This window comes from Trichoderma aggressivum (genome assembly GCF_033847375.1).
Source record: "Trichoderma aggressivum f. europaeum strain CBS 100526 chromosome Unknown scaffold_045, whole genome shotgun sequence".
NCBI lineage: Eukaryota > Fungi > Ascomycota > Sordariomycetes > Hypocreales > Hypocreaceae > Trichoderma > Trichoderma aggressivum.
Genome location: NW_026946411.1, coordinates 102,083 through 128,305, shown reverse-complemented (window position 1 = coordinate 128,305; position 26,223 = coordinate 102,083). Strand labels below are relative to the sequence as shown.

Here is a 26,223-nt window from a genome sequence, read left to right as displayed (position 1 = left end):
CTCACGGTGGTTACAATGACAAATGTTATTTCCTGAGCTCCGTGAATATAATCAAATTCACTGGGAAATCCACAAAAGGACCGGAAGAGGAGCTCATTCGAATGCTTTGAATCAAACATAATTCAAACCTGTAATACTCAGCCGTTTCCTGCATACGTTGAAAAACCCAAACGTTTCCTTCTATCAATTCATGTAAGCACATGGAGAAACATGTGAATTTCACCCCATACGCCAACAATGGACCATATCGATACCGTCTCGAGCGAATCGAAGCAACAGCATTCCACCCACACACACATCATTGCACCTATCCCCTCTCAGTTTGCGATTCCAACATTCAGTCTCACAAGGTGTCCCAGCCGCCATTGTTAATTTCCGCTTCCAACTTTCGACTGATCAGACTCGGTACCCCATGTTTGAGAACTGTATTCCTGATCATGGTATCGTATCTCTTTTGGTTCAAGAACAATTGACGGCCGTGGCGAAGCTGTGGATCCGTCTCGCCGTACTTATCAATGTACGGTGCAGGCGTGAACGACCCCGACTTGTGGAACAGATAGACTGTAGAACACTTGCGTACGTTTAGGAACACTCCAATATTTCTCTGACACCTGGAATAAAAGTTAGTCATTGGAGTCCGCTTCTGTCAGCAAGGGAGGCAGGGAAAGAATTATACCTTCGCATATGTTGCTGGGCACCGCCAATCTTGGAACCATCCGTATCGGGCTTCTGACAGCATGTGCCCTGGCTGCAGAGCAACTCTCCACAGAAAAGGCAAATGATCGGGTCCGTCAAGTCTTTGCCCGTCGTGGGGCATTTTCTCCTTGTTGCTTCCTCAATCAACGTGTCAAACGTTCGCGGAAGCCCAATGAGCTCGAATATGCCGGGATGACTGACTACCGCTGAGGGGACCGAGGTGGGATAACCTTTAGTCCAGAGCACTTGGTGCTTCACCCAACCTGTCACCAACCCCGGGGTAGTGCTGGGCCATCCACACGTCGTCGAATCCACCGTCATGACTGCGCACATTTCATCAAACGTCGGTAGCCGCAGCGCCTCCGTGAGGCGGTCCAGCTCATCGGCGCCAGCATCGGACGAGACATGACTGTTAAAGTCCACACCGTACTTGACATGAAGGAATACCGCAGACTTTCGCAAAAACACCGTCGCGTACTTCTTCACAAACGAGTACCATCCTTCCAAGGTGTCAACTCCTGGCTGCTGGAACCCTATGTTTTCTCCCAAGTCTGGAGCCATGGCACCCATGCCAGCCATTGCCTGGAATTCCACGCTAAGTTTGCTCAGGGCCAAGGCAAAGTCGGCAAAGTTGTTCATGGCTGGATCTTGAGTCTGCCGGCTTGCCAGCGTACCAAACCACAAGCCCACAGGCATGTTGCGGCCCATATGGAAGACCACCTTTGCAATCTCAGCCAAGTAGCACAGCCTGACAACATGCATGATGTCGACTTTTCCGGCCGGCACCAATGCGTAGCTGCATTCTACCAAAAAGATAAAGGGGTCCGTTGTCAGCAGCGGCGGGTAGCTATACAGCCGGCGACGTGCATCGCCAGCCTCTGCTCCGAAATGCTGCGCCATGAACAGCTGGCCGTGCTGCTGCTCGGCATCTGCGATGAACTCGCTTTCTATTCGACCTCCGGGATGTGGGTTTCGGCCTCCTATCTTAATGTATGCCGAGGTTGTTTCCGCAAGAATTCGCAAATGAGCTACTACCTGTTCTGGGATCTTCTCGATCAAGGTCATTCCTGGCTGAGCTTCGATTCCACGCTGCTGGATTTCCACCTCGGAAATCGAGAATCCAACGACTTGAACTAGCGTATCACTCGCGTGGAGTTCATCGCCTGCTTGCATCTTGTCTACTGGATATCGAGTGTCTAGCTTATTGACAACCAACGTATCCCTCAGTCGATGGTAGGCGGATAAGAGCTCCGAGAATAGCTGGCTGTTACCGGCGCCAGATGGTTGATTGGCGCCTGCTTCCGATGCTTCGGCGGCCGCGGCCGCGGCTGAAGAACTACCTGACGCTCCTAGCGTCGCTGATGATCGCGCATCAAGTTCATCTTTGACCCAGATCGACTCCAGGCGAGGCTTTGACGGCGTCAGCGTTTGCAGCAGGCTTCCGGGGAGGCTTGGCGTGTCAATATCGGGCAGCTTTGAATCATCTATTTCACGAGCCTTGCTATTGCCGAACGGGTAGGATGATATTTGCTTGTCTAGGAAATCCTCAAAGCTCTCTTCTGCTTGGAGATTTCCAGGGTATGACTCCTCCAGTCCTTTCCAGACGATAGGAACAAACGCATTGCCTAGGGCCTTGCAAAGGGGGCACACAAACTCGTTTCGAAGAATGTTCTCGGGGTGGTGCCGCGCGATTTGGTGGGTATGTCGACGGTTGGTTGCCTCGTAGTACTGCTCAAAGCAACGATAGTGCATCATGTGCCCACAGCTGCTGGCCACTGGTCCGGCTCGAGAAAGTGAAGCGTCGAACCCTCTGCCAATCGTCTGCCGCTCGGCGAGGAACGTCTCTCCATGGGAATTCAACTTCTCCACCATCTTTCTGTTTTCTTGAGCTATACCAAAGGGGCGAATGTCATCCGCTGACCTGTCGAGATTACATGGAGTCTGCGAAGCTTCCCGGACAAGATCGGGGTCCTGAAAGTCCGTTTGACGAAGTATGAGACTCTCGTTCAGGAGGGCAAAGGTACCGTACAGACGTCGGTCGTCAGCTTCCTCCTGACACAGGATGCAAGTCCCGGTTGGGTATTTCCAGTTGTGCTTGCGGTCTTCGGCTTGTTCCACGTCCTCTTCGTCGTCCTCATCGAGATCCGATCCCCAGTCAATGGATCCTTGGTTCTCCAAGAAGCTCTTCTGTTGCTGCTGAAACTGTGCCATTACTTTAGCCTGACGATTCATTGCCGCTTGCTTTCTTCTTTCGCGCTCTTCGTCGGCAGATATGTTTGCTGGAGACGCGGTGCTGATGCGATCTACGGGTAGCCCGAGCTTTACAAATTCTGCATTAAACGCCCCTGGTCGTTTTTGCTTGAGGCGCTTCAGGACGAGGGAAATTTTGGGATGTACTGCCTTGAAGTCTTCATTGGTGGATAGCATGTCCAAGAGCGAAACAATGGTCCTGGCATTACTTGCGTCAGGCATGAAGTTGCTTCGGGCGACTCTTGTGAGCGCCGTGTGGACAAATGATTTGGGGGGTTTCCCCGAAGCATCAGCCTCGGCGCTGTCATCTTCCATGGTGGCGAGCAAAACGAGATGAAGAACAACCTGCAAAAATGTTTCGATCCTAGTGCTGGGCACAAGCGGTGTAAACTTGTGCGCGCTTAGAGCGTACAACAATGAGTAGTAAATGACTTGTGCAAAGACACCCGTGCTGGTGAATTCCGCGAGATGTTGGAATAGACCAGACGGTATCGGTCGAAGTTTAGGTTCAAATACGATTTCTTCCACACTCTTGCCCGTCTTCTTGGCCATCTTTTTACGGTAAGCAAGTTCGGACTCCTCGCGCTGATTCTTGTTATAATGGGCGATGTAGGGGTCGATTTCCTCAATGAATTCTTGTCGGAGTTCAAAAGTGCCCACATCGGATACACCTTCCGGTGGCTTGAAAGAGGCCATTTCATCCAAGACTCGTGGGAAGTCTTCTGACTCTTGGTATTTTTCTGGAAGCTTCTGACAGATCTCATTAAACGACAGAGGCTTGAGACACAAGACGTGAATGATGTCCCGGCGCATGGCCAGCAGACGGAAATTTGGTTCATCCTCTGGAGCAATCAAGCAAGTGCGGTCGCTCAGGAGAACAATGAGAAGATGAATCATATCCTCAACAACGTCGAGGTGTTGAGTATCATCTTGAGCTTCTGATAGAACCTCAAAAATACCCTTTACCCAATTTTCCATTCCGAATCGGTCAATAATGGATGCCAAGACTCGAGAGGGATCACAAACTACCATTGCCGTTTGCAAAAGGAAAATGTCTCGGTGGTGACAAACATCTCTCTGCCCGACACCGCGATATGTACTGGCCTGATGGCGAAGACTAATGCCATTTCGAACCCACATATTCGCCTTTATCTGGGCCAACCAAGCACAGACTCGGAGGGGGTAATCAAATAGGGCCATTAAATAGTCCTCCGGGCTGTACTCCTTCTTGGGAATCTGCAAAGGCCCTATTGTCATGAGCCTTGGCTTCGACTTGAGCTCTTGCCTGGTGAAGCTCAAGAGAGCGCGCATTTTTGATGCCGGAAGAGACCTTCCACACTCGATCAGCCAAGACAAGGCGTAATGCAGCCCGTGGTGGAAGCTGATGGCATCTTTCTCGACGACAAATTTAACAACATCATACGATTTGCCTTCGACATCGAACTCCAAGTCACTCATCGTCTTGAATTTTACCTCGTCTTTGATTTCTGCCTGTTTGAACCTGAGACGATCTGCACCAACGGAGTTGAACGTGGCAGCTTTGGCGGCTAGGCGGATGGCGTTCATGAGATTGCGTATCTCGTTGGGCGGGCACTGACGAAACGCATCGGCCAAGTTCCTAGCTTGCAAGTTGATCTGCCTGGTAACCAGAGAGGCCGTAATCCAGGAATCGGCTTCATATTCAACGTGCTCGACGACAGCGCGGACATTGGGTCCAATGCCTTGGTGAAGCTTCACCAAATCTAGGAATTGCATCAGATACCTTGGTTCACTTCTGAGCCGCTCTTGAACATGTTGGGAGCTGAAAAGATATTTCAGATCTTGATAGAAGTGATACATGCGCCTATTAGTGACAGATCCGCTATCGAATGCAAGAACCGCAACAGGGGAGAGATCCCAAGGGTGACCAACTTGTCTGGTCGTCAAGAATGTAAACAGAATTGCCAACAAGCTGGTCAAAAAGTTGCCTCTCTCCACTACCTCTGCAGTGATGGATGCCGTCGTCAGCATCTGGAGAGAGAGATTGATAATGGAATGGTCTGGCTCCCGATCTCCAACGAGATACAGCTGGGCTAGGATGGTGTAGAGGCTAGCAAATCGAAGGGCCACGACTCGCTTGAATTCTGGAATCTGGACTACCGTGGAAATGTAGAGGGCGCGGAGGTCATTCCTGGCCCTTTTCCACATTCGCAAGTCGAACAGGAGCAGCCAGTCCAAGCGAACACGTTGGAAAACATCCTCTGCCGGCGGCACGTTGCCCGATTGTGTATAGGCCGCCGGAGTTTCGAGCCAGTAGAGTCCAGGGTTTGGCAGTAACTTTTCCATCTTGCCAGGTGTTTTAGGAATTTTTACATTCGCTTTTGAGTATATACTTTGAGAAATGAGAGGCTCTTGCATGTCGGAATCGGACGGCGTAGTCTCGCGTTGCTGAGTCGTCTGAGTCGTCTGCTCCTGTGCCTGTTCAGGCGCAGGAACAGGCGGAGGGGGAGGCGGAGGAGGATATCCAGCTAGAGTGGCCTCGTCCTCTTCCAAAGCCTCGTTGGGCCTTATTGTCATGTCTGGCTCAGGGACATCTCCCTGTGCGTCTACCATCATAACGTCGTCATCCGAGACGGAACGATTCTCGTCATCCTCATCATCCTCATCATCATCCATATCGGCATCGTCGTCGTCGTCGTCATCGTCGTCGTCATCATCATCATCTCCGTCATCGGGATCCAATGTCAGGCCTTGAGCACCGGCTGCAGCTTGTAGAGCAAGAATAAACCGGGCGTTAACATTGTGCATCCTAGCTCTTGTTTCAAGCCGTTGGTCATCTGCTTCCTCATCGTCGATAAGACCCAGAGTATGGATTGCGGCGCTTCCTTTCCTCCATGGCTTCATCAGCTCCTCGCATATGGTTCGTCGGAGGATATGATTATCATGGCCAACTGAGCAACCGGATATGTCGCTTAACCACTCAATCAAGGTACCACACATCTGTTCCCGAAATGTGTCTCTCGCTGAGCGAATGGTGACTGTGACTCTGATAGACTCCAATGTCTTGGACATTTGTAGCAACCGTTCGACATTGTCTGAAAACACCAAAAGGCTTCGTCCAACTGCGTCTGTTTCCCATGCGTCGTTATTGGCCTGTTTCCGGGTTTTCCTACAGGCTCTAGCTACCTGGTCTCTGACTTCATCAACAGTGTGCTTCTCATCATTCCATAGCACTAGTGCAAAATCCGTGCAAGCCTGGGTATCGGAGCCATAATATGTTGATTTCAAACGAGATGCTTCTTCGTCCTTCAAAATTGAATCCTTGGTTTTCGTCTGGCGTAGCTGCTCGGGCGAGCAAGATATAACATCGCAGATATAGTCGAATGCTCTTCCGATTGTCATCTGTACACCGTTGACGAGATCTTCTGGAAGCGAGGCAGGTTTTCCGGCACTGTCCATGTGAGAACCAGCGGCCACATCAGAGTGGATGGTGCAAAATAGCGGCGTTTTCCAAGCTTCATCATCTCCGCAATCGCAGCAGCCACTGTTTCCCACCGAAATCTGGATTCTCACCATGTGCCCCGTATGATCTGTTGCATCAAAGCATCGGCTACACAGGCAGCAGGTCTCGTCCGTGCCGCATGTCCTGCACATGTAGGATGCCTCACCAGGCTTGAAGATGTGACCACATCGCTTCCCTCGAGCCGCCTCTGTGTATTCCGCACCTTCCACAGCGCCCTGAGCATCACCAAGCTTCAGGCTGTCGGACGGCCTGCCCTCGGGGAACAGAAGTCGCATATATTCATGGTTGCCGCCAGCCAACGTCCAGAAAAGGCTGGTTAGGAGCTCTCGGGAAGCCTCCTCTGTATAGCGGTAGTCGAATCGCGCGGGCAGATCTGCCAGTAGCTGGCAGAGCTGCTGCTCTTGAGTAGATAAAGGGTTCTCCATTCTCATGGGCTCATGATGCAGCGTCGCTCTGCAACTGACCGAAGGCGTGTGCGCAATGCGGGAGGTGGGGGTTCTGTTGGTGGTGTCAGCTCTAGCAGAGGAAATGCTCGATAGAATGACGAGATGGCCCGTAGCCGGAGCTGGGGTTGGTGCAGTAGAGAGAATACCTGTCAACAGGGAGAGCGTAGATGTTGTAGTGTCGAGGCGGTGGGTGTGCGACTACAGTATGCTGGTATGATGTGTTGATTCGCTCTGATTGGAAATGTAGCTGGAGATTTGTTTCGAGGCGGCGAATATTATTTGCTGCCTATATGTACCTGCTAACGTGCTGTAGCTACATGTCAGGCGGTGCTAGAAGGTCTGACAGCACCTAAAGCTGTCTAGGCGGCCGCCACCAATTATCAGGGAGTTCCAGCTTCTAACCTTTGCCCCTCTGTGACAAAGTACCAGGTCAATACGTCAGTTGGCGCGGGAACAGTGTTCAAGTCCCGCCAAAGAAGTGGATGGGATTAATCATATGTACTCCTTTCTTGTACAGCGCAGTGATTACGGAGAAATACTGGAGAGTCATTTCTTGACGATATTATGGGTCATAAGGGCTTCCCAAGTGCGTGTGCACAGGTACAGAGGTTACTATGAGGCATCGTATGACCGCGGATAAGTTGGTAGTGCTGGCCGAGCCCGGAGAATGATATAGCCGTGATACAGGGCAAAGAGGCAAAAAAAGGTGGTGAATCGTTCTATTTCTCGTTGATTTTGTACATTTTACCTAGGCAGTCCCATGCCACACCCATTCTAGCCATAGTAACCGGAATTTGCATGCTGTTCTTACTCCTCGTCCTCGCCGCCCTCAATGTACTTGTGTCGGATGTCCTTCCATTGGCGCTGATCTCCTGGTTAGCTTCCCGCCAGTTATGGCTTCGTTTCGACTCAACACTTACGCCTCGGTTGTTGCTGTCCCAGATGTTGTTCATGGTGGCGTTGAAACCGCTGTTGCACCCTTAATTAGTCTTTTACTGCCCTGACGCTCGATCGAATGTGGCGGGTTCCTCATACATCTCCCAAGCGAAACCGGCACCGAAAACGGCCGCAAGCATGGTGAAGTTCTTGCGGAACACGGTGCTGCATAGTTGTATGTTAGGACGCCCGAGTTACGTTTGTTGATTCACTGTCGTTGCGACTTGCCTGTAGATGGACTGTGCGAGAGACTGCGCATGTGCGCGATTAGCTTGTGATGCGGCGACGGAACGGATTGCGTCCTTTCGATGCTTACCATGTTGACTTTGGCGAGCAATTGAATGCTTCTGATGCAGTCGCGATTGCGTAGAGACCGAGGTGCTGTTGTTGGCGGGTTTTTGGAAGAGGTTAGGAATGGCCTCAGAAGAAGTTCTGCTAGGGAAATCCGCGAGCGCAAGCAGAAAGTAAGCAACGCTGATTGGCCAGCCGCAACCTGGGATTCCGCTCCACAATTTCAACCCGGCGCCTCCCGCCTACAGCCTCAGTCATTTCTTGCACTCATTTACCAAGAATTGCCGAATGATATTTCTCGTTCTATTCCATTCATCAGCTTTAATCTGAGAGGTGGAATTTATTCGATCTAATACTAGTCTTCTTGATTGAGTACTTTTCCATCGTTGACCTGTGGATTGATGAATGAACTCATCCTAAAACTCCGTAGTAGCCGTCTCTCTCTTTGTATTTTCCCTACCTAGTACCTATAGTACTGTTAGGCCTACTACTATGGGGGATGCTTCTTAAACTTCAACGTTCTGAGTCTTTCTGCTTCGTGTACACAGCCAGCAATATCTCGGTAAATATGAATATATGGCCGACAAAAATTGCATTTTTCATATCATTGCCCTGTGATACTTGTGGAGGTGAGGCTCCTATATCAACGTGGGCTCATTAGTTGTTGATAGCATATGTTCATCTGCACAGAGTGCTGGCTGCTCTCTTGGCCCTGGGGGATATTCACATGGACAATAGGATGTCCTAACTGTGAACTACGATTCTTGCATCAAAGGGCTACGACTTTGCCAATGGGTTTCTTTACTTCGATAGTCCCAGCGAGCACCTTTGTAAGCTAGGTCGTAACCATGCTGGAGGTTGAGATGAGGAAGCTTAGAAAGCTTTACTCAATTCCTCTTTACCCGTGCTTATGGACATAGGTACCTAAGGTGCTGGATTATGTACTTGGATACAGGTACCAATTAATCAAGGTAGCATTGCCCCAATACATAAGCGTTAAAGAACATGGTTAACATGTGGTTGTGACAAGGAAGCCAAATCTCGAAATAAGCGCAGCCACTCGGAGTATAACGCAGAATAGTGGGGGTGCGTTGGCAAGTTGGGCCACCTTTTTCTGTCCATTGCCTGGTCACGCCTCGGGTCTCATCCGAGCTTCAAGTTGTCTCGCAAGCTGTAGGCACTGTGTTGCCTGAGTGCTGCCGCATCGAACATCGCCTGGCCAATCCGCAGCTGTGCCTGAGAGGTCAATTTTTAGGTCATTGGGAAGCCTGTGCATCCGAGCCATCAATTCGACGGGCTGTGATTGGGCACCGCTGAGTCACTGTGAATCAATCAACCTCCCTGCTTGACGGCGAGCCTTCTCAGACCATCGTGTCTGCAATCCCGACAATGGCACCCGCTACTACGAATTCTGGTATTACAACAGACGAGGCCAGCGGAGAGCGTCACATCCCCGAGTCTACTCGAGCCGACGGGAGCAAACGAAAGGCTATCAAGATCCGACCCGGCTACCAGCCACCCGAAGATGTCCAGGTCTACAAGAATCGACCGGCGGAAGCATTTCGGGAGCGAGGAAAGCGAATAGGCATTCCTGGCGCCGCCGCACAAGAGGAGAAGCCGGACCAAGGTTCCGCCGCCAGCAATAAGAACGCGAAACGCCGAGAAGCCCGGAAAAAGGCCAAGGCGGCTGGCGACGGTGAAGGCGAAGGCGAGGACAAGCCCGATGCAACGGCAACTACAAAAGATGGCCAGCCCAATGCAGAAGAGGCTGATCCTGAAGTTGAGCGCGAGAAAAAGGCTCGAAGTCTTAAGAAGAAACTGAAGCAAGCCAAGGAGCTCAAGATGAAGAAGGATGGAGGCGAAGGTCTGTTGCCTGAGCAGATCGCCAAGGTCATCAAGATCAACGAGCTCATTCGCGAATTGGATGCCCTTGGCTTCGACGCAGACGGCGAGCCCAAGACAGAGACGAAAGACGATGCAACTGAGGGCGGCGAGAACAAGAAATGAAGAGCACACCTTCACAAGGCAACCCAAACAAGGGACCCCGCCGTCCCCTCCCAGCCATACGATACGTTGAATGCAGTCGACCGTACCATGTTATGCCATGCCTATCACAGGGAGGAAGCATTTGCAGCTACAATAAGAGGAGTCATGCCGCTTTCACCAACTCAGAGTCCCGCGCGCAGGTTGAAGACACATCATTGAGAATGCCGGCATAACGAGGGGTCTGGAGGACTTCTATAGCTTCGAGACTTGGAGTAGCGGGGCATTGAAAGATCCCTGTACATCGATCCCGGGAGCATGGGGCAAAGAAGGCATTGGTATATGTAGCATGTACATAAGAAAATCTACGCACCAACAATGCACAAGTTCTACACTGCCATATGCCCAATTGCTTGAGGCAGACACATGTTTGACATCAAAATGCTCTTTAGCTCATTGTGGTGGATGCACTCCGTGGGCGGCTCAGACTTGCAGAGGAAACATGTGACGACTCTTCTGATCGTAAGCTCTTAAACTGTAGCGAGAAAACGTAGTGGTGCTGTATGAGAATTTCAATGAACTGAGAAGCTTAGAAGATACATGAAGCCATTCATTTGAGATTTAAAATCCATCAAGGCATCTCCCGGTGAAGAGAGACGTAACACAGCAAATGGTGGTAATACGCGGTTAGTGCTTTGTAGAGGGGCTGGAGCTGCAATGGGTAGTGCCGATCTTCTGCCGAGCAGTGGTGGCAGGGATTAGCTCAAGGCTCCAATGAGTGAGGTAAGCCTCCACGACTTCAAAGAGCAGCAGCCACCAAGATCCGATCTGGCACAATCAACTCTGGCAAGCTCCCACCGAACCAGCGAGAAAACCTACGGAATTGAAGACACTTTTTACGGAATATAGCACTACGGTAGCATCGTTGCGGCTCTCCAAATCATGTCTGCGGAAGAAGAGCGCCAGACGGCCCTCAACGCCTACCGGGCGAAGCTCATCGAATCCCGCGAATGGGAGGCAAAGCTGAAGAACCTACGACTAGAGATCAAAGACCTCCAGAAGGAGTACGACCGGACAGAGGAGAACATCAAGGCACTGCAGAGTGTAGGACAGATTATTGGTGAAGTCCTAAAGCAGCTGGATGATGAGAGATGTAAGGGCACTTGCCAAGGGTCTTGCGATGGGGAAGCTGTTTCCGAGGGTGATGCTAACCTTGAGTGCTTTCCAGTCATCGTTAAGGCGTCATCGGGTCCTCGGTATGTCGTCGGCTGCAGATCCAAGGTTGACAAGACGAAGATGAAGCAAGGCACACGTGTCGCGCTCGATATGACGACGCTCACGATCATGCGTATGCTCCCGCGGGAGGTCGATCCACTGGTCTACAACATGTCACTGGAAGACCCCGGCCAGGTCAGCTTTGGAGGAATCGGTGGACTTAATGACCAAATTCGAGAGCTCCGAGAAGTCATCGAGCTTCCCTTGAAGAATCCAGAGCTCTTCCTCAGAGTAGGCATCAAGCCGCCCAAGGGTGTCTTGCTCTACGGTCCTCCCGGAACAGGGAAAACCCTTCTAGCCAGAGCTGTTGCAAGCAGTCTGGAGACAAATTTCCTGAAAGGTGAGTGGTGTTTGGCAGATGGGAGGAAAGGCTGCATGGGAGATGCGGGCTAACAGTCCCTAGTTGTTTCGTCGGCCATTGTCGACAAGTATATCGGTGAGTCGGCGAGGTTGATCCGAGAAATGTTTGGTTACGCCAAAGAACACGAGCCGTGCATCATCTTCATGGACGAAATCGATGCCATCGGAGGACGACGATTTTCCGAGGGTACAAGTGCCGATCGTGAAATCCAGAGAACCTTGATGGAGCTCCTCAACCAGCTGGACGGATTCGACTACTTGGGCAAGACAAAGATCATCATGGCTACGAACAGACCGGATACGCTGGACCCCGCGCTGCTGCGTGCTGGTCGTCTGGACCGAAAGATTGAGATCCCGCTGCCGAATGAGGTTGGACGGCTGGAGATTCTCAAGATCCATGCCTCTTCTGTTGTCATCGATGGTGATATTGACTATGAAAGTGTGGTCAAGATGAGCGATGGACTGAATGGAGCTGACTTGCGAAACGTGGTCACTGAAGCGTGAGTGGTTCATCCAAATTGGGAAATCTACGAACAGGTCCTTGCTAACAAAGAACAACACAGTGGTCTGTTTGCCATTAAAGATTACCGAGAGTCGGTTAACCAGGATGACTTCAACAGGGCGGTGCGTAAGGTGATGGAGGCAAAGAAGCTGGAGGGCAAGCTCGAGTATCAGAAGCTGTAAGAGCGTTCCAAGAGAGAGTCATTGAGAAGGGGTTTCTAGCGCCAGTGAACAAAAGAATACCGACATGGGTAATTTTTAGGACTGTATAATAATTCAATGATGCAGCGAATGCTGAGTGAGCTCTTGGCATAGGAATGACATGCATGAGCAACTACCTGGCATTATCCGACTCCGCCTCCCAAGGGACCTATTTGTTGATATTGGCGATGGGCCATGGTATTGGGGGACATGGTGTTGATGGGTAAGGCTGACGTGCTTGTAGATATTTGCGGAATAGGAGTGCTACAAGATTACAAAGGCTTGGCATTGTTTCCTTGACGTTTCTAATAAAGCAGTCAAAAGGTGTTGTGCCATGGCTTCCTTACTATGGATGTTTCGCTGAGCACATGTCAGCCCTGCAAATTGCCGCATCAAGTCAGGCGATCACAGCTTATAGCATTGATGGAAATTGCTAGCATGAACCACTAAGAAGGGCGGCTGAACTTGGTTGGCGAAAGGAGCAAGGCAGAATGGCGATTATCATTGCTGATGTCAGAGTCAGAGGGAGATATAACTAGGAGCAGTAAGGCGGCTGATTTTAGTAGAGACCGGACTTCCAATGGGAGGCAAGCCACAGAGCATGTTTTCCTTACTTGTCGCTCTCGTTTGCTCTCTCGTCTCCTTTGCCCTTTTTTCTTCTTTTGTGTGTGTGTGTGTGTGTTGTTTTTTTTATTGGGGCCGCGGTTTGCGTGACCAGAAGGATGGGTTCAGCTATGTAGATAGTCTGACCGGAGGAGACAGATCCATGGTGGCTTTGCGGAGATTACATTACTAGACGTTTACCAATAATAAGATTCCAGACAAAGAAAACAGTCGACAGTTGACAGATGAAGAAGAAAACTTGCAAAGCGGCTGTCGAAATTGTGGTAAACTCCATATCTCAGCAGCGCAAAATAGAGTGATGCTATTCTTGGAAATAAAAATACAAGAGCTGAGCTAACGAACCGTTACTAAGGAGTGCTAGGGGCAAATCAATGAGGCTGTGAAAAAGGAACCTTTCTCAGCCCAAGCGCGATCTGGATTGTTCGGGGACGGCGGCGCCAAGCAAGCAAGGGTTTTTAGATTGATGGCTTCCTCTTCCCATCTTTGCTTGGCCCTGGAGACGATCAGAGGGCGCGCGGGCTATGCATTAGCGAATTCCTTCTTTTTCTCTCGCTGGTAGCGAGTCGGAGCGATAGCGTTATCACGGGGCATACGAGGCTGCAATTTCAACGACGGGCCGGGTGGGCTATTTTCAGCAGGAGAACTCCGTATTGCCGGACGTCCCTCTAGTACAGTGCCGGCAGAAACGGACAGGGGGGGTCAATGGTGTTTATCGGAGAGGGGGGCAAGGGGAAGAAAACAATAGAGACGGACGCTGGTGTGTGTACCTGGCCGGAATACGAACTCTATGACGTCCTCCAGGAGGTGCCACGGGAAGGATTTGCTCGTGCGGCGCGCCAGAGGCGATTTTCCTGGGATTCTACCTGATTCGACATTCTTTTTTTTTCTAAATCAAAATCGTGAAACTCGTGCTTGACTTTTTTTGATGGGTCCGGGTCCCGTCTGTGCTTGGAGCAGCCAGCCCAGCTTACTTTTTGCCCACAAGAAAAATAACGGGAGGGCTACGGAGTAATAGCTGGCGAACCGTCAGGTCGGACGGGCTTTGGACGGAGCATAGTACGGATCCTGTCTGTGTATGTAAGACGCTTTTAGCACGGCTGGGGCGAGGGGATTGGCCGGAATCAGGGTCGGGCGGTGGCATGGTGGTGAGTCGCTGGTGGACGCCACACGAGGCTCCTTTTCCCCTTGATCTAACGCATTCAGAGGGAAAAAAAGGGACATGGATGGGCGAGAAATGCTAGCGTCAGTCAGGCTGGGTCAGTTTTAGCGGCGAAGGGCCTTCCTAGCCTTTGGAACTTGCGAACCGCTGCTGGGGGGCAGCTTTGGGCCGAGGGTTTGGTGTGACGGGCGGGTTTTGCAACAGTCTGTCTGTGTCGGACACGATGATGACAAGAGACAAGGGGATGGAGTACTTGTCCGTACTGTTAGAGTAGTCTGGATGATGGAATGTGGGATTGGATTTGATACCCTTTTGCTGTATGTACGACGCTGACGACGGAGCCCCACCAACGACATGTAGAGAATTGAGGGGCGCCTTAGTGCGGGAACGACACAGGGCGTTGTCCAGTCACCGCGCCAGATGTGTTTACGATACTGCATCAATGCAATGCCATGGCAGTCTGGCGCCGGGGAAACAAGGAAGAGAGAGGCATGGGTGCCCGATATCAAGAGCGAGGTTGTCATTGGGAGCCCGTTCTTTTTGATTTTGCTGTTGCTTCTGCTGCCGCTTCTGCTTCTGCTTCTGCTTCTGGCTGCCGCTTATACATACTTTTTTGGAGGTTGTAATAAGGCCGTGCCGGACGAGCACAAGCTGTAAAGCCTCGACCCCGCCACCAGCCAATGCGGCCGGTAGCTGCCAGCACGCGGTGTCCGAGATGCGTGCTCGTCGTACAAGTGCAAATCGGTTGCTGTAACAAGTACGAGCATCTTGAGGCATGACCTGCCGTGGACCGAACTGGACGGGCTTGTCTTGTCAAGCGGCGGAATCGTCCGCATCTGTCTATCTCACGCAGCTCCGAATCACACTCGACATACCCCCTGGGCATCAATTAACTGGAGACATGGGTGACTTTGAGTCCCTTGGGCCGCTTTTGGTAATCAAGCTTACAATACAAGCTGGTGGGATAAAGTGGCATATGACAGCGGCGTGAATGGCGTTTGTATCTCGTCTGGATGCTCCATTGGCATTGAACATTTGTCTTGGACACAAACAAGTATCAGTAGGTAGCGGTGACGTTGAGGCCAAGAGGCTAGTCGCTCCCCAGATCGGACAAAACAAGGCAGAGTGAATGAATGAACTGAGCGGCAATCCAATAGTGTAACATCAATGCCGCTGGGAGCTCGTAAAGTCGACCACGGTCTGCGACGCAGGTACGAGGTACCACAGACTCAAGTCGGTCGGCATAAGATAAGGTAGCAAATCGAGCAGGGAGCAGACGAAAATGGTCAACTCAACAGACAGGGAGGGAGGCGTATGTACGAGCACAGCAGGCCAGGTCTAGGAGGGGCACAGCAACACAACAACAAGCAGCCAAAAGACCATCTCCGTCATCCCAAGCTGGTAGCCAGTACCCGGCCTGTACCCGCGCTGTACCTGGCATCCAGCTGCTCGGAGCCCCCATCGGCCGGTCCCTCCACGGTACCGCATGCTCCCTGCCCACCAGGTACCTGCAATGCTAAGCTCGCTGCCCACCTCGGACCCTCTCTCCTCTCCCCTCCCCCCTCTCCACATTAAGCTGAGCCCCAAAGCCTCGCTCCGCTACTTCTGGCCAGTGCTCCTTTTCCTTGTGCCAAGGGAGTAACAGTAACAGGTACGAGCACGTTTGCCTTGAGTTGCTACTAGGTGCTACTAGGTAAGGCCTTAGCAGCACTCCAGTCACTGCCCAGTCAGAAGGCCGGACACTGCAAGACAGCTCGAGTACATATAGAATAATACTTCCCACCTTCGCGTGCCGCCCAAACCTAAACTCATCTGTCCGCGCCTCCCCTCCTTTTATACCAAAAACCCTAAAACCTTCGCCCCTTGGTCCCGGCCAATTCCACCGTCTTACCACCTTGTCTTGGGCTTATATTGACGCGCTCTTCTTTTCTTGTTGATTCCCTCGTCTCTCCCGTCTCGTCTCGCCCAGCTCTCGTTTCCCCTGCGAGATCCTGCATTTTCTTGCTTCTGTTCTGTCCATAGCATAGACATCACCATCAACCATGTGGTAAGCTTTCCATGCCACCATTTCACCGCCCCGCTCTCTGCGTCTGTCTTCTTGCCATGGTGCTCGTCATGGCCCCAAAGAAAGACGGGGAGCCGAACCCTATTGTCAATTGACCTGCTACTGACGCTTGTCTGCAGTGGCATTTTCGGATACGTCAACTACCTGGTGGAGAAGGACCGCAAGTTCATTCTTGATACACTGCTCAACGGTAAGTAGCTCCCGTTTTCCCCCTCGCGCCTCAATAGAGGGGTACTTTGCCGGGCTTGAACATGGAGAGCAATTTGGCAGCTAACGCCTCGGTCCTTTTCCAGGCCTGTCCCGTCTCGAGTACAGAGGATACGACTCCGCCGGTCTGGCCATCGACGGCGACAAGAAGAATGAGGTTCTGGCCTTCAAGGAGGTTGGCAAGGTGGTCAAGCTGAGGAAGCTCATTGACGAGTCCGAGTTGGACTTGACCAAGGTTTTCGACTCACATGCCGGTATTGCCCACACCCGATGGGCTACTCACGGCCCCCCCTCCACTCTCAACTGCCACCCTCACCGGTTTGTCCCCCCCTATACCCTTGTGTGCAATTCTTGATCCAGCAAGCTGACACGACGCCCGCCGCCACGTACAGATCCGACCCCACCTCGCAGTTCACCGTTGTCCACAACGGCATCATCACAAACTACAAGGAGCTCAAGACCCTCCTGACCAGCAAGGGCTTCAAGTTTGAGACCGAGACCGACACCGAGTGCATTGCCAAGCTCGCCAAGTACATCTACGACCAACACCCCCAGATTGGCTTCACAGACCTCATCAAGGCCGTCATCCAGGAGCTTGAGGGTGCTTATGGTCTGCTGATCAAGTCTGTTCACTACCCCCATGAGGTCATTGCTGCCCGAAAGGGCTCCCCTCTTGTCATTGGTGTCAAGACTCAGCGCCGCATGAAGGTCGACTTCGTCGACGTCGAGTATGGCGAGGACAACGCTGCCCTCTCCGCCGAGGCTGCATCCCAGACCGTTGCCTTGAAGAAGGCTGCCGCTGGCGACCTCCTGGCCCCCTCCAGCGCCCTGGGTGCCCCTGACAAGTCTCTCCTGCACCGCTCCCAGTCGCGTGCTTTCATGACTGATGATGGCATGCCCATGCCCACCGAGTTCTTCCTCTCTTCCGACCCCTCAGCCATTGTTGAGCACACCAAGAAGGTCCTGTATCTCGAGGATGACGACATTGCTCACATTCACGAGGGCTCCCTCAACATCCACCGCCTGAAGAAGGCCGATGGCAGCTCCAACGTCCGAGCCATCCACACTCTTGAGCTGGAGCTCCAGGAGATCATGAAGGGCAAGTTTGACCACTTCATGCAGAAGGAGATTTTCGAGCAGCCCGAGTCTGTTGTCAACACCATGCGTGGTCGCCTTGACATTGCCAACAAGACCGTCACCCTTGGTGGTCTGCGCTCATACATCTCTACCATCCGACGATGCCGTAGAATCATCTTCATTGCCTGCGGTACCAGTTACCACTCTTGCATGGCTGTCCGTGGTATCTTTGAGGAGCTGGCTGAGATCCCCATCTCCGTTGAGCTGGCCTCCGATTTCCTCGATCGTGAGGCTCCCGTCTTCCGAGACGACACCTGCGTTTTCGTTTCCCAGTCTGGTGAGACCGCCGACTCTCTGATGGCCCTCCGATACTGCTTGGAGCGTGGTGCCCTCACTGTTGGTATCGTCAACGTTGTCGGTTCCTCCATCTCTCTCCTCACCCACTGTGGTGTCCACGTCAACGCTGGCCCCGAAATCGGAGTTGCCTCCACCAAGGCCTACACCTCCCAGTTCATTGCCATGGTCATGTTCGCTCTCTCCCTTAGCGAGGACCGTGCCTCCAAGAAGGCTCGCCGAGAGGAAATCATGGAGGGTCTCTCCAACGTCTCCGCCCAGATCAAGCAGATTCTCGACCTGGACCAGCCCATCAAGGACCTGTGCCAGAGGGTCTTCAAGGACCAGAAGTCCCTGTTGCTGCTTGGCCGTGGTAGCCAGTTCTCCACCGCTCTTGAGGGTGCCTTGAAGATCAAGGAAATCTCATACCTCCACTGCGAGGCTGTCATGTCTGGCGAGCTGAAGCACGGTGTTTTGGCCCTGGTCGACGAGAACCTCCCCATCATCATGATCCTCACTCGTGACGAGATCTTCACCAAGTCCCTCAACGCCTACCAGCAGGGTAAGTTAATTCTAATCAAGACCTCTTTCTTGTTTTTCTCACAACGCTAACGCTCGCTATAGTCATTGCTCGTGGTGGCAAGCCCATCGTCATCTGCAACCCTGCTGACGAGGAGTTCAATTCCTCGGAGGCTCTCAAGATTGAGATCCCCAAGACCGTCGACTGCCTGCAGGGTATCTTGAACGTTATTCCCCTGCAGCTGATTGCCTACTGGCTGGCCGTTCTTGAGGGTCTCAACGTTGACTTCCCTCGAAACTTGGCCAAGTCCGTCACTGTCGAGTAAAGAGACGCCGGTCGGCTCTACTCACTGGATGGATGTTGACGTGGCAGTGGCATTTTTTTTTTGCTGCCACGAATTAAAAGATAATGAGGAGTTGGCTGTCAGGGAACATTTAACGGCTCAGCAATGACTTTTTTGTATTAGGAGGATGCGCTTTATATTTTTGTATGTAATCAGGACCCAAGATGGGTTCCGCTGTCAGTGTGGCCGAGCTTTCTAGGCGAACGCAAGGCGAGCTGTTGTTATTTACGTAGGACATGCGTCTGCCGGAGCGTCTTGGCATAGTGCGTTTTCGTTGACTGAAAAACATGTGTCCTGAGCGTCTGTTTGTAGACTTTGCTCCAGCGTCTACTTGGATATCTAGAGAAGAATCGATAAAACCGTAAAAGAGATTAGTTTATTTTAATATGGTACGACGATGACAGAATGTAGTGAATTGGGCATCAATAGAGAATTTCTGGTTTCTGAAGGCACAGTTTCTTTGAGATTGATTACTCTTCTAAGAGCCAAGGTCTTTTTTTTTTTTTTTTTTTTTCATTTCTTTGCACTATAAAAACAGAATAGGCCGCAATTATGTCTCGGTAACTAACTCCCCCTTGCTCTAGACCGTCTGAGTGCCATAGCCCTTGATTCTATCCGCAAACGCCCAGCTTTGATCCTCTAGCTTCTCGTCCTGCTTGAGCTCGACACCGTCCTTGGTCACAACAGCTAATGAGTAAGAGTCCAGACTTCGAGCGTCACGGTAGAAGAGCACTTTCATAGCCTCCTTGACAATGTCGATGGCCTCCTCGCGAGAGAGTTTCTTGGCCGACTCTTCGTCGGGGACGTAGCGTCTCATGATTGGCTGGGCCAGCATGGCGCCGAAACCCGTGGCCAGGGAGGGGGCAGAGTAGGTGCTGCCGAGGAGGTCGGCGGCGGCGAGGAAGGGCTCACCGTTGTCGTCGAGGCCGCCGATGAGGAGGTGGTTCCAGAGCGGGTCGAACTTGGAGCGGCGGTTGTAGAGGAGCTTGGAGAGGTATCGGTGGAGGTTGGCGGCGTTGAGGCGAGGCTTGTCGGGGGACTCGTAGGCCTCGGAGAGGGAGAGGTCGATGAGGTGGCGGTCGAGGTACTGCATGTCGGAGATGTCGCCGCTGAAGCCGACGATGGAAGAGTCGGCAAAGGTACGGAGACGCTTGACGTCGGTGAAGCGGGCGAGAGAGCCGTAGGACGCTGTAGTGGTTGTTAGTTGAGGGAGGGTCATTGGGGTGAACAAATAGTGGTCTCGTTGGATATTCGGGGGTGGAGGGGGAGGAGGTCGACAAAGAGACGTAAGGATGATTCGAGACGAGAATATAAGAAGATGTAGGGAAAGGAGACGAACCCAGGTTATCAGCCGCCATGACGACGCCATCCTTGAACTTGATGCCTATTACTGAAGTACCAGTGACGATGGGCTGCTGAGTGTTCTGCTTGGGCCCATTGTCCTGCATGTAGGAGTGGTCGTAGGCGCCGTAAACGTCGTCTCTCGGCTATGGCAGAAGCGTTAGCGAGTGGCAATGGGTAATTTTAAGCAATTCATTCTCGAGGGCTTCGTACTCGACCCCATGCTTGCGGACGGTGATCCATTTTGGCTTATAGAGCTTGTGAAGAAGAGGCGGCGACGTGGGGTAAGGACGGAAGCTGAAGCTGAGCAGCTGCTCGAAACGGCGGCAGCTCTTCGAAAGAGGAAACGGAGTGTTGATTCGGCTGTTGCTGAGGCTGCTCAAAGGCACCAGATATGCGGCTCGGATGAATTGAGAGAGGCAGCGAGAAAGCGAACAGTGAGAGAGGCTTCGCTGTCGTGGGAGAGCTGGTGATGCCGTGGTCGCGCGTCCCAGCGGTAGCCTACAATGGAAGTTACAAGCAGTGGTTACATAATCTGACATCACCGGCCATGATTGGCTGCAGGGAGCGAAAGCTTGGACCAGGTGGGCATCAGGTACATCATACGTCCCTTGTGGCGGGGCTTGCGGCGACGGACGAAGTTTTCGATACCTCGCCCTGTTCGATAGAAGACGTCAGGGAAGTCAGGGAAGCACAGCAGCTGCAGCAGCTTCCAAGCGAGCTCTAAAATCGGCAGCGGCAGCAGAGCTTACAGGGCTGGTTGCGGCAATCGATAGCAACGGCAGTTCCTCCCCCTCCCAACCCTCGTCACATCGCAACACCATTCCAGCAACTGCACGAGGAAAAAACAAGACTCGAGTTTCTTCGCCTTTTCCCTCGACAGCGGCCTGCACAATTCGCATTGCAATTGCATCTCTTGCACGCCCAACACCCCTTGCTTTTGCGCCGAACCGTTCGAAAGTCGAGTCGTCAAAATGCTGTCATCCGCACGTCTCGCGGCCCTTCGTCGCGTGCTCATCAGCTCCGGCGCGGCAGCTCCATGGCGCCAATCCACGGGTCTAGCAGCCCGCGCATTGGTGTTGCGCCTTGCCACGCCCTCGGTGCGCACGATTAGTATCTCGGCATCTATGCGCTCGCCGACGGCCAAGTCGACCACGTCAAAGTCAAAGACGTCGGCCAAGAAACCGACGACTAAGAAGAAGACCGCAAAGCCCAAGGCCAAGAAGCCTGTCAAGAAGCCTGTCAAGAAGGCCGTGAAGAAGAAGGTCGTCGCCAAGAAGCCGAAGAAGAAGACGGTCAAGAAAGTCAAGAAGACGTTGACGCCAGAGCAAAAGGAAAGGGCTGAGATTAAGAAGTTGAAAGAGATGTCGCTGCTGAAAGGACCGACCTTGCTCCCGGAGACAGCTTGGAATGTATACTTGGTCGATAATATTCGCGGCAGCAGCGGTTCTGCCATAGAAAGAGCCAAGGTCCTTTCCACCAGCTTCAAGAACTTGACCGAGACCGAGAAAGAGGTAGACCCTTCTCTCCCTTGACCCTCCCCACGAGACCAGATTTACTAACTCGGGTGTTTCACTTTTCGTAGCGCTTGGCCTCAGTCGGCAACTCCAACAAGATTGCCAACCAAGAGACCAAGAAGACCTGGGTCCAGTCGTTCCCTCCCGAGGCGATTTACACGGCTAACCTGGCTCGCCGTCGCCTGGCTCGCAAGACTGACAAGACCAAGCTCTATTTGATTCACGACGACCGACTTCCTCACCGTTCTGGAAACGCCTTCACTCTGTACTTGAAGGAGCAGTATAGCCAAATTGGCGCCGAAAAGGCTACTGATGCTATGCGCACCATCGGCGGGCAATGGAAGTCGCTGAGCCCCAGCGACAAGGCTCCCTACATCGATAGGGCCAACGAGCTCAACAAAGCATCAGAAGGCCAAGCCAAGGCCTTGAGAGAGAAGGGCAACAAGTACTGGAAGGAGAAGCTTGCCTCGCCTGCAGCTTAGATTTAGGTCACATGTCTAAGGATGGTGTTCTTGTGTGTGTGTATGTTGTAAGCGAGTAGACATGTCTTTTTTCTCTCTTTCTGCCACGTTACTGTGTTTATTATGGTACATTTCTCTCTGGGTCTTGGGCTGGTTGTAGGGAAAAAGGGTGAGATGGTGGGAGAGAGTGAAGAAAATGGTTTCTTGTTACCGTGCTTGAGTTTTGACGGGTATTTCATGATTTTCATGAATTGTATAACAGTAACGTGCGTATGAATGCCATTTATTGAATGCTATTGAAAACCACGCCCCTTAATTGGATTTCCATGTTTGAATTTGACTCCCAAGTAGTATAACATAGTTCCTCGGCGCCGTCGCCATAAAATATGTGCTCCCCTTTGAATAGATATAAATTAGTAGTAACCATGAGACAATAACTCCGATGCCCAAACTGACGTTGCTTATATCCGACTTTGGTCAAGTTCGACCGATATAATTACAATTACCTTACTTCTTCTCCACGGGAAGCACTTCCAGGACAACTTCTCCATCGGCACCAATCCATTGCGCGCCGGTAGTTTTCAGATGTCTACCGCTGGCAAGGTACAGCAGCAGATATGTATGCTTGGCAACATGAGCCCAGCAGTAGAAGCGGATCCAGGTGTGCGATTCATCGCGACGACACCACACGCCCCAACCGGCGAGCCCACTGCGGAGGTAGTTGGCCAAGAAGACCCAGGCTTCGTGGTGAGTTTCTGGGGACCAGTCGGTGCAGTCGATGAGCCAGTATCCTCGTTCAAGGGGTTCTGTTTCGCGTTTTATCACGGGGCGATATCGAGATGAGAGGTCCTTGGCCAGTTTGGCTAGTTTATCTGATACCAAGTCTGCAGGCTCGAGGTCCATGATTCCTGCTGGAGGCGACGGGGGTCGGATTTCCAAGGCGTCGGTCAATTCCTTCACTACAGCAAAAGAGGTGCTTGTTGGCTGATTGGTCCTTACGGGCCCGGTGTCACTTGAGCTCCGTTGTAGATTGGTAGCTTCGGCTTCATCAGCGAGTCCCTTTTGCCGTTTTGATATAGGCGGTGCAGATTCAGCTCTGAAGGAAGCCGCTTCTGACGCTGTGTCAAGAGCACTGCTTGATATGTATATAGTTTCGTTGATCACAGTTGGAGAGAACTGCTCCCGCTTCCGTGTCGATACTTCTGGTACTCCGGGTGTGACCGGGATTATATCTGCAGCGCTTCCATATCCAAGTGATTGGCTTGCAGCCCCGCCCACGCCAGGAGGGATGGGGATAGATGACGGGATATTTCCCCCATATGGGCTGGGTAACGAGGCGGATTCACCAACATTGGGAGCTGGTCCAGGTGGCGAGGACCTAGGAGGCGCCGATGAATTCAGGTTCTTCAAATAGTGCTCCAGAACCCTCGTTGGCGAAGCGAGGCGAATCTCAGCATCCGGTAAGGGGTATGAATCGTTGACTTGGCTTGGAGGTGCACGCCATGGGGACAAGACTTGAGTCGAGAGAGATTCCGCATCCTCGGTTGGGAAAGACTTGTCTGCCGAGTCACGTCTCTCTTGCAATGGCGGTGAAAAGCGATTATCGTACACACTTCGAAAGCTTAGATCCTGGGTCTCTGGAACCCACGGCTGTCCTGAAGTCACCGCCGAGAAGTCCTTGTTGAATGAAGAGACCGTCTCTTGCGTTGGAGAATTCCCCACCTCGCCAGTATGCTGTCCATTTTCATAGTAATCCTCCTGAATGGGATCAGTTGTAAAGGTAACCCGGCGCTGGGACTGAAAGGAAAGATAGGATTGCGCGAGCTGCCGATATGCAACGTCGTCTGCCGTCCTGCTTGGTGCCGTGACGTGAACTAGGATCTCGACGTCCGGGTCCTGATTCGCCCGACTCTCTGCCATTTGATGTCGTCTATCCGTTGCCGAGCTAAAGAGCAGACCGTTTCCAAGGATACAGAAACATGGCACTCGTATTCATCAGCTGGAAGGCGTATGGCAGACGGCACGTCAGAGAATAGACGAGGAACGATGGTGGCTCATTTATACATGTTGCAGTATGCAGCGACCTGCAAGAGCATGCGCTTGTCAGGCAATGCTGGGCGCTTACAAGGGTTCGAAAATAAGCTGCAGGCCGCCGTCTTTGGTCGTACAAATTACCGGGGTCTTTGGTGATGATGGCAAGTTGTTCCTCCAAGTCGGTGGAAGTGTCGTCGTGAAGAGGATCTAGCTTAACACGGGTTGAGAATTGATGTTGGGCTCAATTATACTAGAACCCCCCACTAAGCTGAAGCCACGTCTTTTCCCCAAATCCCCCATTTCTTCAGGCGCTTCTCCACTAAGAGCCACTAGAATTCGGGTCTAGCTCAGGTACGTTCAGCAGTGGTCTGCTTTCGGTGCCACGACTCCATCATATCGCATCTCGACATCAACCTCCATCATCCATCCATCCATACCCAAAACCTCCTCACCACACCGTCACTCGCAGCAATGGCTGGTGAAAAGAGAGGCGACCTCGGCAGCGTCCTCGTCATTGGAGGCAACGGCTTCCTGGGCCACCACATCGTCAACCAGGCGCTGGATTCATGGAACTGCAAATCCGTGGCCTCGATCGACTTGCGATGCACCCGCAACATCAACGACAAGGCCTCGTACCACGAGTGCGACATCACCGACGCCGCCAAGCTGACCGAGATCCTGAACCAGGTCAAGCCTGACGTCGTCATCCACACGGCCTCTCCCGTGACCAGCGGCGACAACAAGACGGCCCACGATCTCTTCCGCAAGGTCAACGTTGGCGGCACCAAGGCCGTCATTGAGGCTTGCCAGAACACCGGCGTCAAGGCCCTCGTGTATACCAGCTCGGCCAGTGTCATCAGCGACAACGAGAACGATCTGTTCAATGCAGACGAGGGTTACCCCGTTATTCGAGGTGCCCAACAGAAGGAGTACTACTCCGAGACAAAGGTACTACATCATGGTGGCTTGCTATACTTGAAAACTGGAATTCGCAAGACTGACAATTGAACCCACCTCTCCAGGCCGCTGCCGAAGAACTGGTCATCAAGGCCAACCGCCAAGAGCCCTCTAGACTCCTCACCACGTCCATCCGTCCCGCTGGCATCTTCGGCGAGGGCGACGTCCAGACCCTCGCCGGCTTCATCCGCGCCTACGACAACAAGAAATCACACATCCAGCTCGGTGACAACACCAACATCTTCGACTTTACCTACGTTGGCAACGTCGCCCACGCCCACCTTCTTGCCGCCCGCCTGCTGCTCGCCACCGCCGCCTCGCGTACCATTCCCCTGAGCCACGAGCGCGTCGACGGCGAAATCTTCCTCGTCACAAACGACTCACCCATCTACTTCTGGGACTTTGCGCGCGCCGTCTGGAAGGCCGCCGGCAACGACAAGGGCACCGAGGGCGTCTGGGAGATCTCCAGGGGCATGAGCATCCTCCTCGGCTCTGCCAGCGAAATCTTCTTTGGGATCATTGGCAAGCCGCCTACCTTTACCAGACTCAGGGCTATGGTGTCGACTATGACGCGCTACTACAACATCAACAAAGCCAAGCAGGTGCTGCGGTACGAGCCCCTGTGGACGCTGCAGGAGGGCATTGACCGGGGTGTGGGCTGGTTCATGGAGGAGAAGAAGAAGGATAAATCCAAGAAGACGCAGTGATTGGTGCAAAGGTTGGGAGAGGGTAGCAATTAAGCGATGAAAAAAACAGGTGGGAAGTTCTATATACCCATCGGTACTACGAATCATGTTGAGTGACATGATTTGGATGCAGATATAGCAGTAATTTAGTCATGTGTGTCTATGTACACACCTGCAAATATTCTTTTAATACGCACCTTTTTATTGCATAATTTGGAGATGCTACATATAAGTTGTCGCAAGGACGCTCTTGGGAATATGGACGGGAGCTTTATCGCTGACACCAGGCCAGGAGATACAAAGTACGGGCATACTTATAACCATATCGCGCTGCCCCTGTATTGAGCTGTCCGGGCGTGTAAACGTCATGGACGTTTTCATGCCACTGATAATGATTCGTTTCCAGGTAGGTCAGTACCTGTATTTCAGCCGAATGTCAAATGGCACTGGTGTCCATG

General features: G+C 52.2%; 8 protein-coding genes across 8 annotated transcripts; 5 read left to right on the top strand and 3 right to left on the bottom strand.

The window, feature by feature from the left end:
- Positions 1-343: 343 nt before the first annotated feature.
- Positions 344-8,149, bottom strand: Triagg1_8781 (uncharacterized protein; the record flags this gene model as incomplete). The annotated part of the gene is made up of 6 exons (XM_062903665.1): positions 344-611; positions 677-6,946; positions 7,706-7,758; positions 7,815-7,863; positions 7,930-7,995; positions 8,043-8,149. 6 exons carry the CDS (start codon positions 8,147-8,149, stop codon positions 344-346), a joined length of 6,813 nt encoding a protein of 2,270 aa, XP_062752253.1.
- Positions 8,150-9,510: 1,361 nt separating this feature from the next.
- On the top strand, positions 9,511-10,128 carry Triagg1_8780 (uncharacterized protein; the record flags this gene model as incomplete). The annotated part of the gene is made up of 1 exon (XM_062903664.1): positions 9,511-10,128. One exon carries the CDS (start codon positions 9,511-9,513, stop codon positions 10,126-10,128), a length of 618 nt encoding a protein of 205 aa, XP_062752252.1.
- A 918-nt stretch (positions 10,129-11,046) lies between these two features.
- Triagg1_8779 (uncharacterized protein) lies at positions 11,047-12,423 on the top strand (the record flags this gene model as incomplete). The annotated part of the gene is made up of 3 exons (XM_062903663.1): positions 11,047-11,719; positions 11,783-12,239; positions 12,303-12,423. The coding sequence occupies 3 exons, from the start codon at positions 11,047-11,049 to the stop codon at positions 12,421-12,423; spliced, it is 1,251 nt and encodes a 416-aa protein (XP_062752251.1).
- A 3,843-nt stretch (positions 12,424-16,266) lies between these two features.
- Triagg1_8778 (uncharacterized protein) lies at positions 16,267-18,751 on the top strand (the record flags this gene model as incomplete). Its single annotated transcript, XM_062903662.1, has 5 exons — positions 16,267-16,271; positions 16,409-16,479; positions 16,583-16,814; positions 16,889-18,468; positions 18,531-18,751. The coding sequence occupies 5 exons, from the start codon at positions 16,267-16,269 to the stop codon at positions 18,749-18,751; spliced, it is 2,109 nt and encodes a 702-aa protein (XP_062752250.1).
- Positions 18,752-19,349: 598 nt separating this feature from the next.
- Positions 19,350-20,353, bottom strand: Triagg1_8777 (uncharacterized protein; the record flags this gene model as incomplete). Its single annotated transcript, XM_062903661.1, has 3 exons — positions 19,350-19,957; positions 20,109-20,256; positions 20,324-20,353. 3 exons carry the CDS (start codon positions 20,351-20,353, stop codon positions 19,350-19,352), a joined length of 786 nt encoding a protein of 261 aa, XP_062752249.1.
- A 731-nt stretch (positions 20,354-21,084) lies between these two features.
- On the top strand, positions 21,085-22,109 carry Triagg1_8776 (transcriptional regulator family: HMG; the record flags this gene model as incomplete). The annotated part of the gene is made up of 2 exons (XM_062903659.1): positions 21,085-21,624; positions 21,696-22,109. The coding sequence occupies 2 exons, from the start codon at positions 21,085-21,087 to the stop codon at positions 22,107-22,109; spliced, it is 954 nt and encodes a 317-aa protein (XP_062752248.1).
- A 486-nt stretch (positions 22,110-22,595) lies between these two features.
- Positions 22,596-24,008, bottom strand: Triagg1_8775 (uncharacterized protein; the record flags this gene model as incomplete). The annotated part of the gene is made up of 1 exon (XM_062903658.1): positions 22,596-24,008. The coding sequence occupies one exon, from the start codon at positions 24,006-24,008 to the stop codon at positions 22,596-22,598; it is 1,413 nt and encodes a 470-aa protein (XP_062752247.1).
- Positions 24,009-24,593: 585 nt separating this feature from the next.
- Positions 24,594-25,786, top strand: Triagg1_8774 (uncharacterized protein; the record flags this gene model as incomplete). The annotated part of the gene is made up of 2 exons (XM_062903657.1): positions 24,594-25,070; positions 25,145-25,786. The coding sequence occupies 2 exons, from the start codon at positions 24,594-24,596 to the stop codon at positions 25,784-25,786; spliced, it is 1,119 nt and encodes a 372-aa protein (XP_062752246.1).
- Between the last annotated feature and the right edge of the window lie 437 nt (positions 25,787-26,223).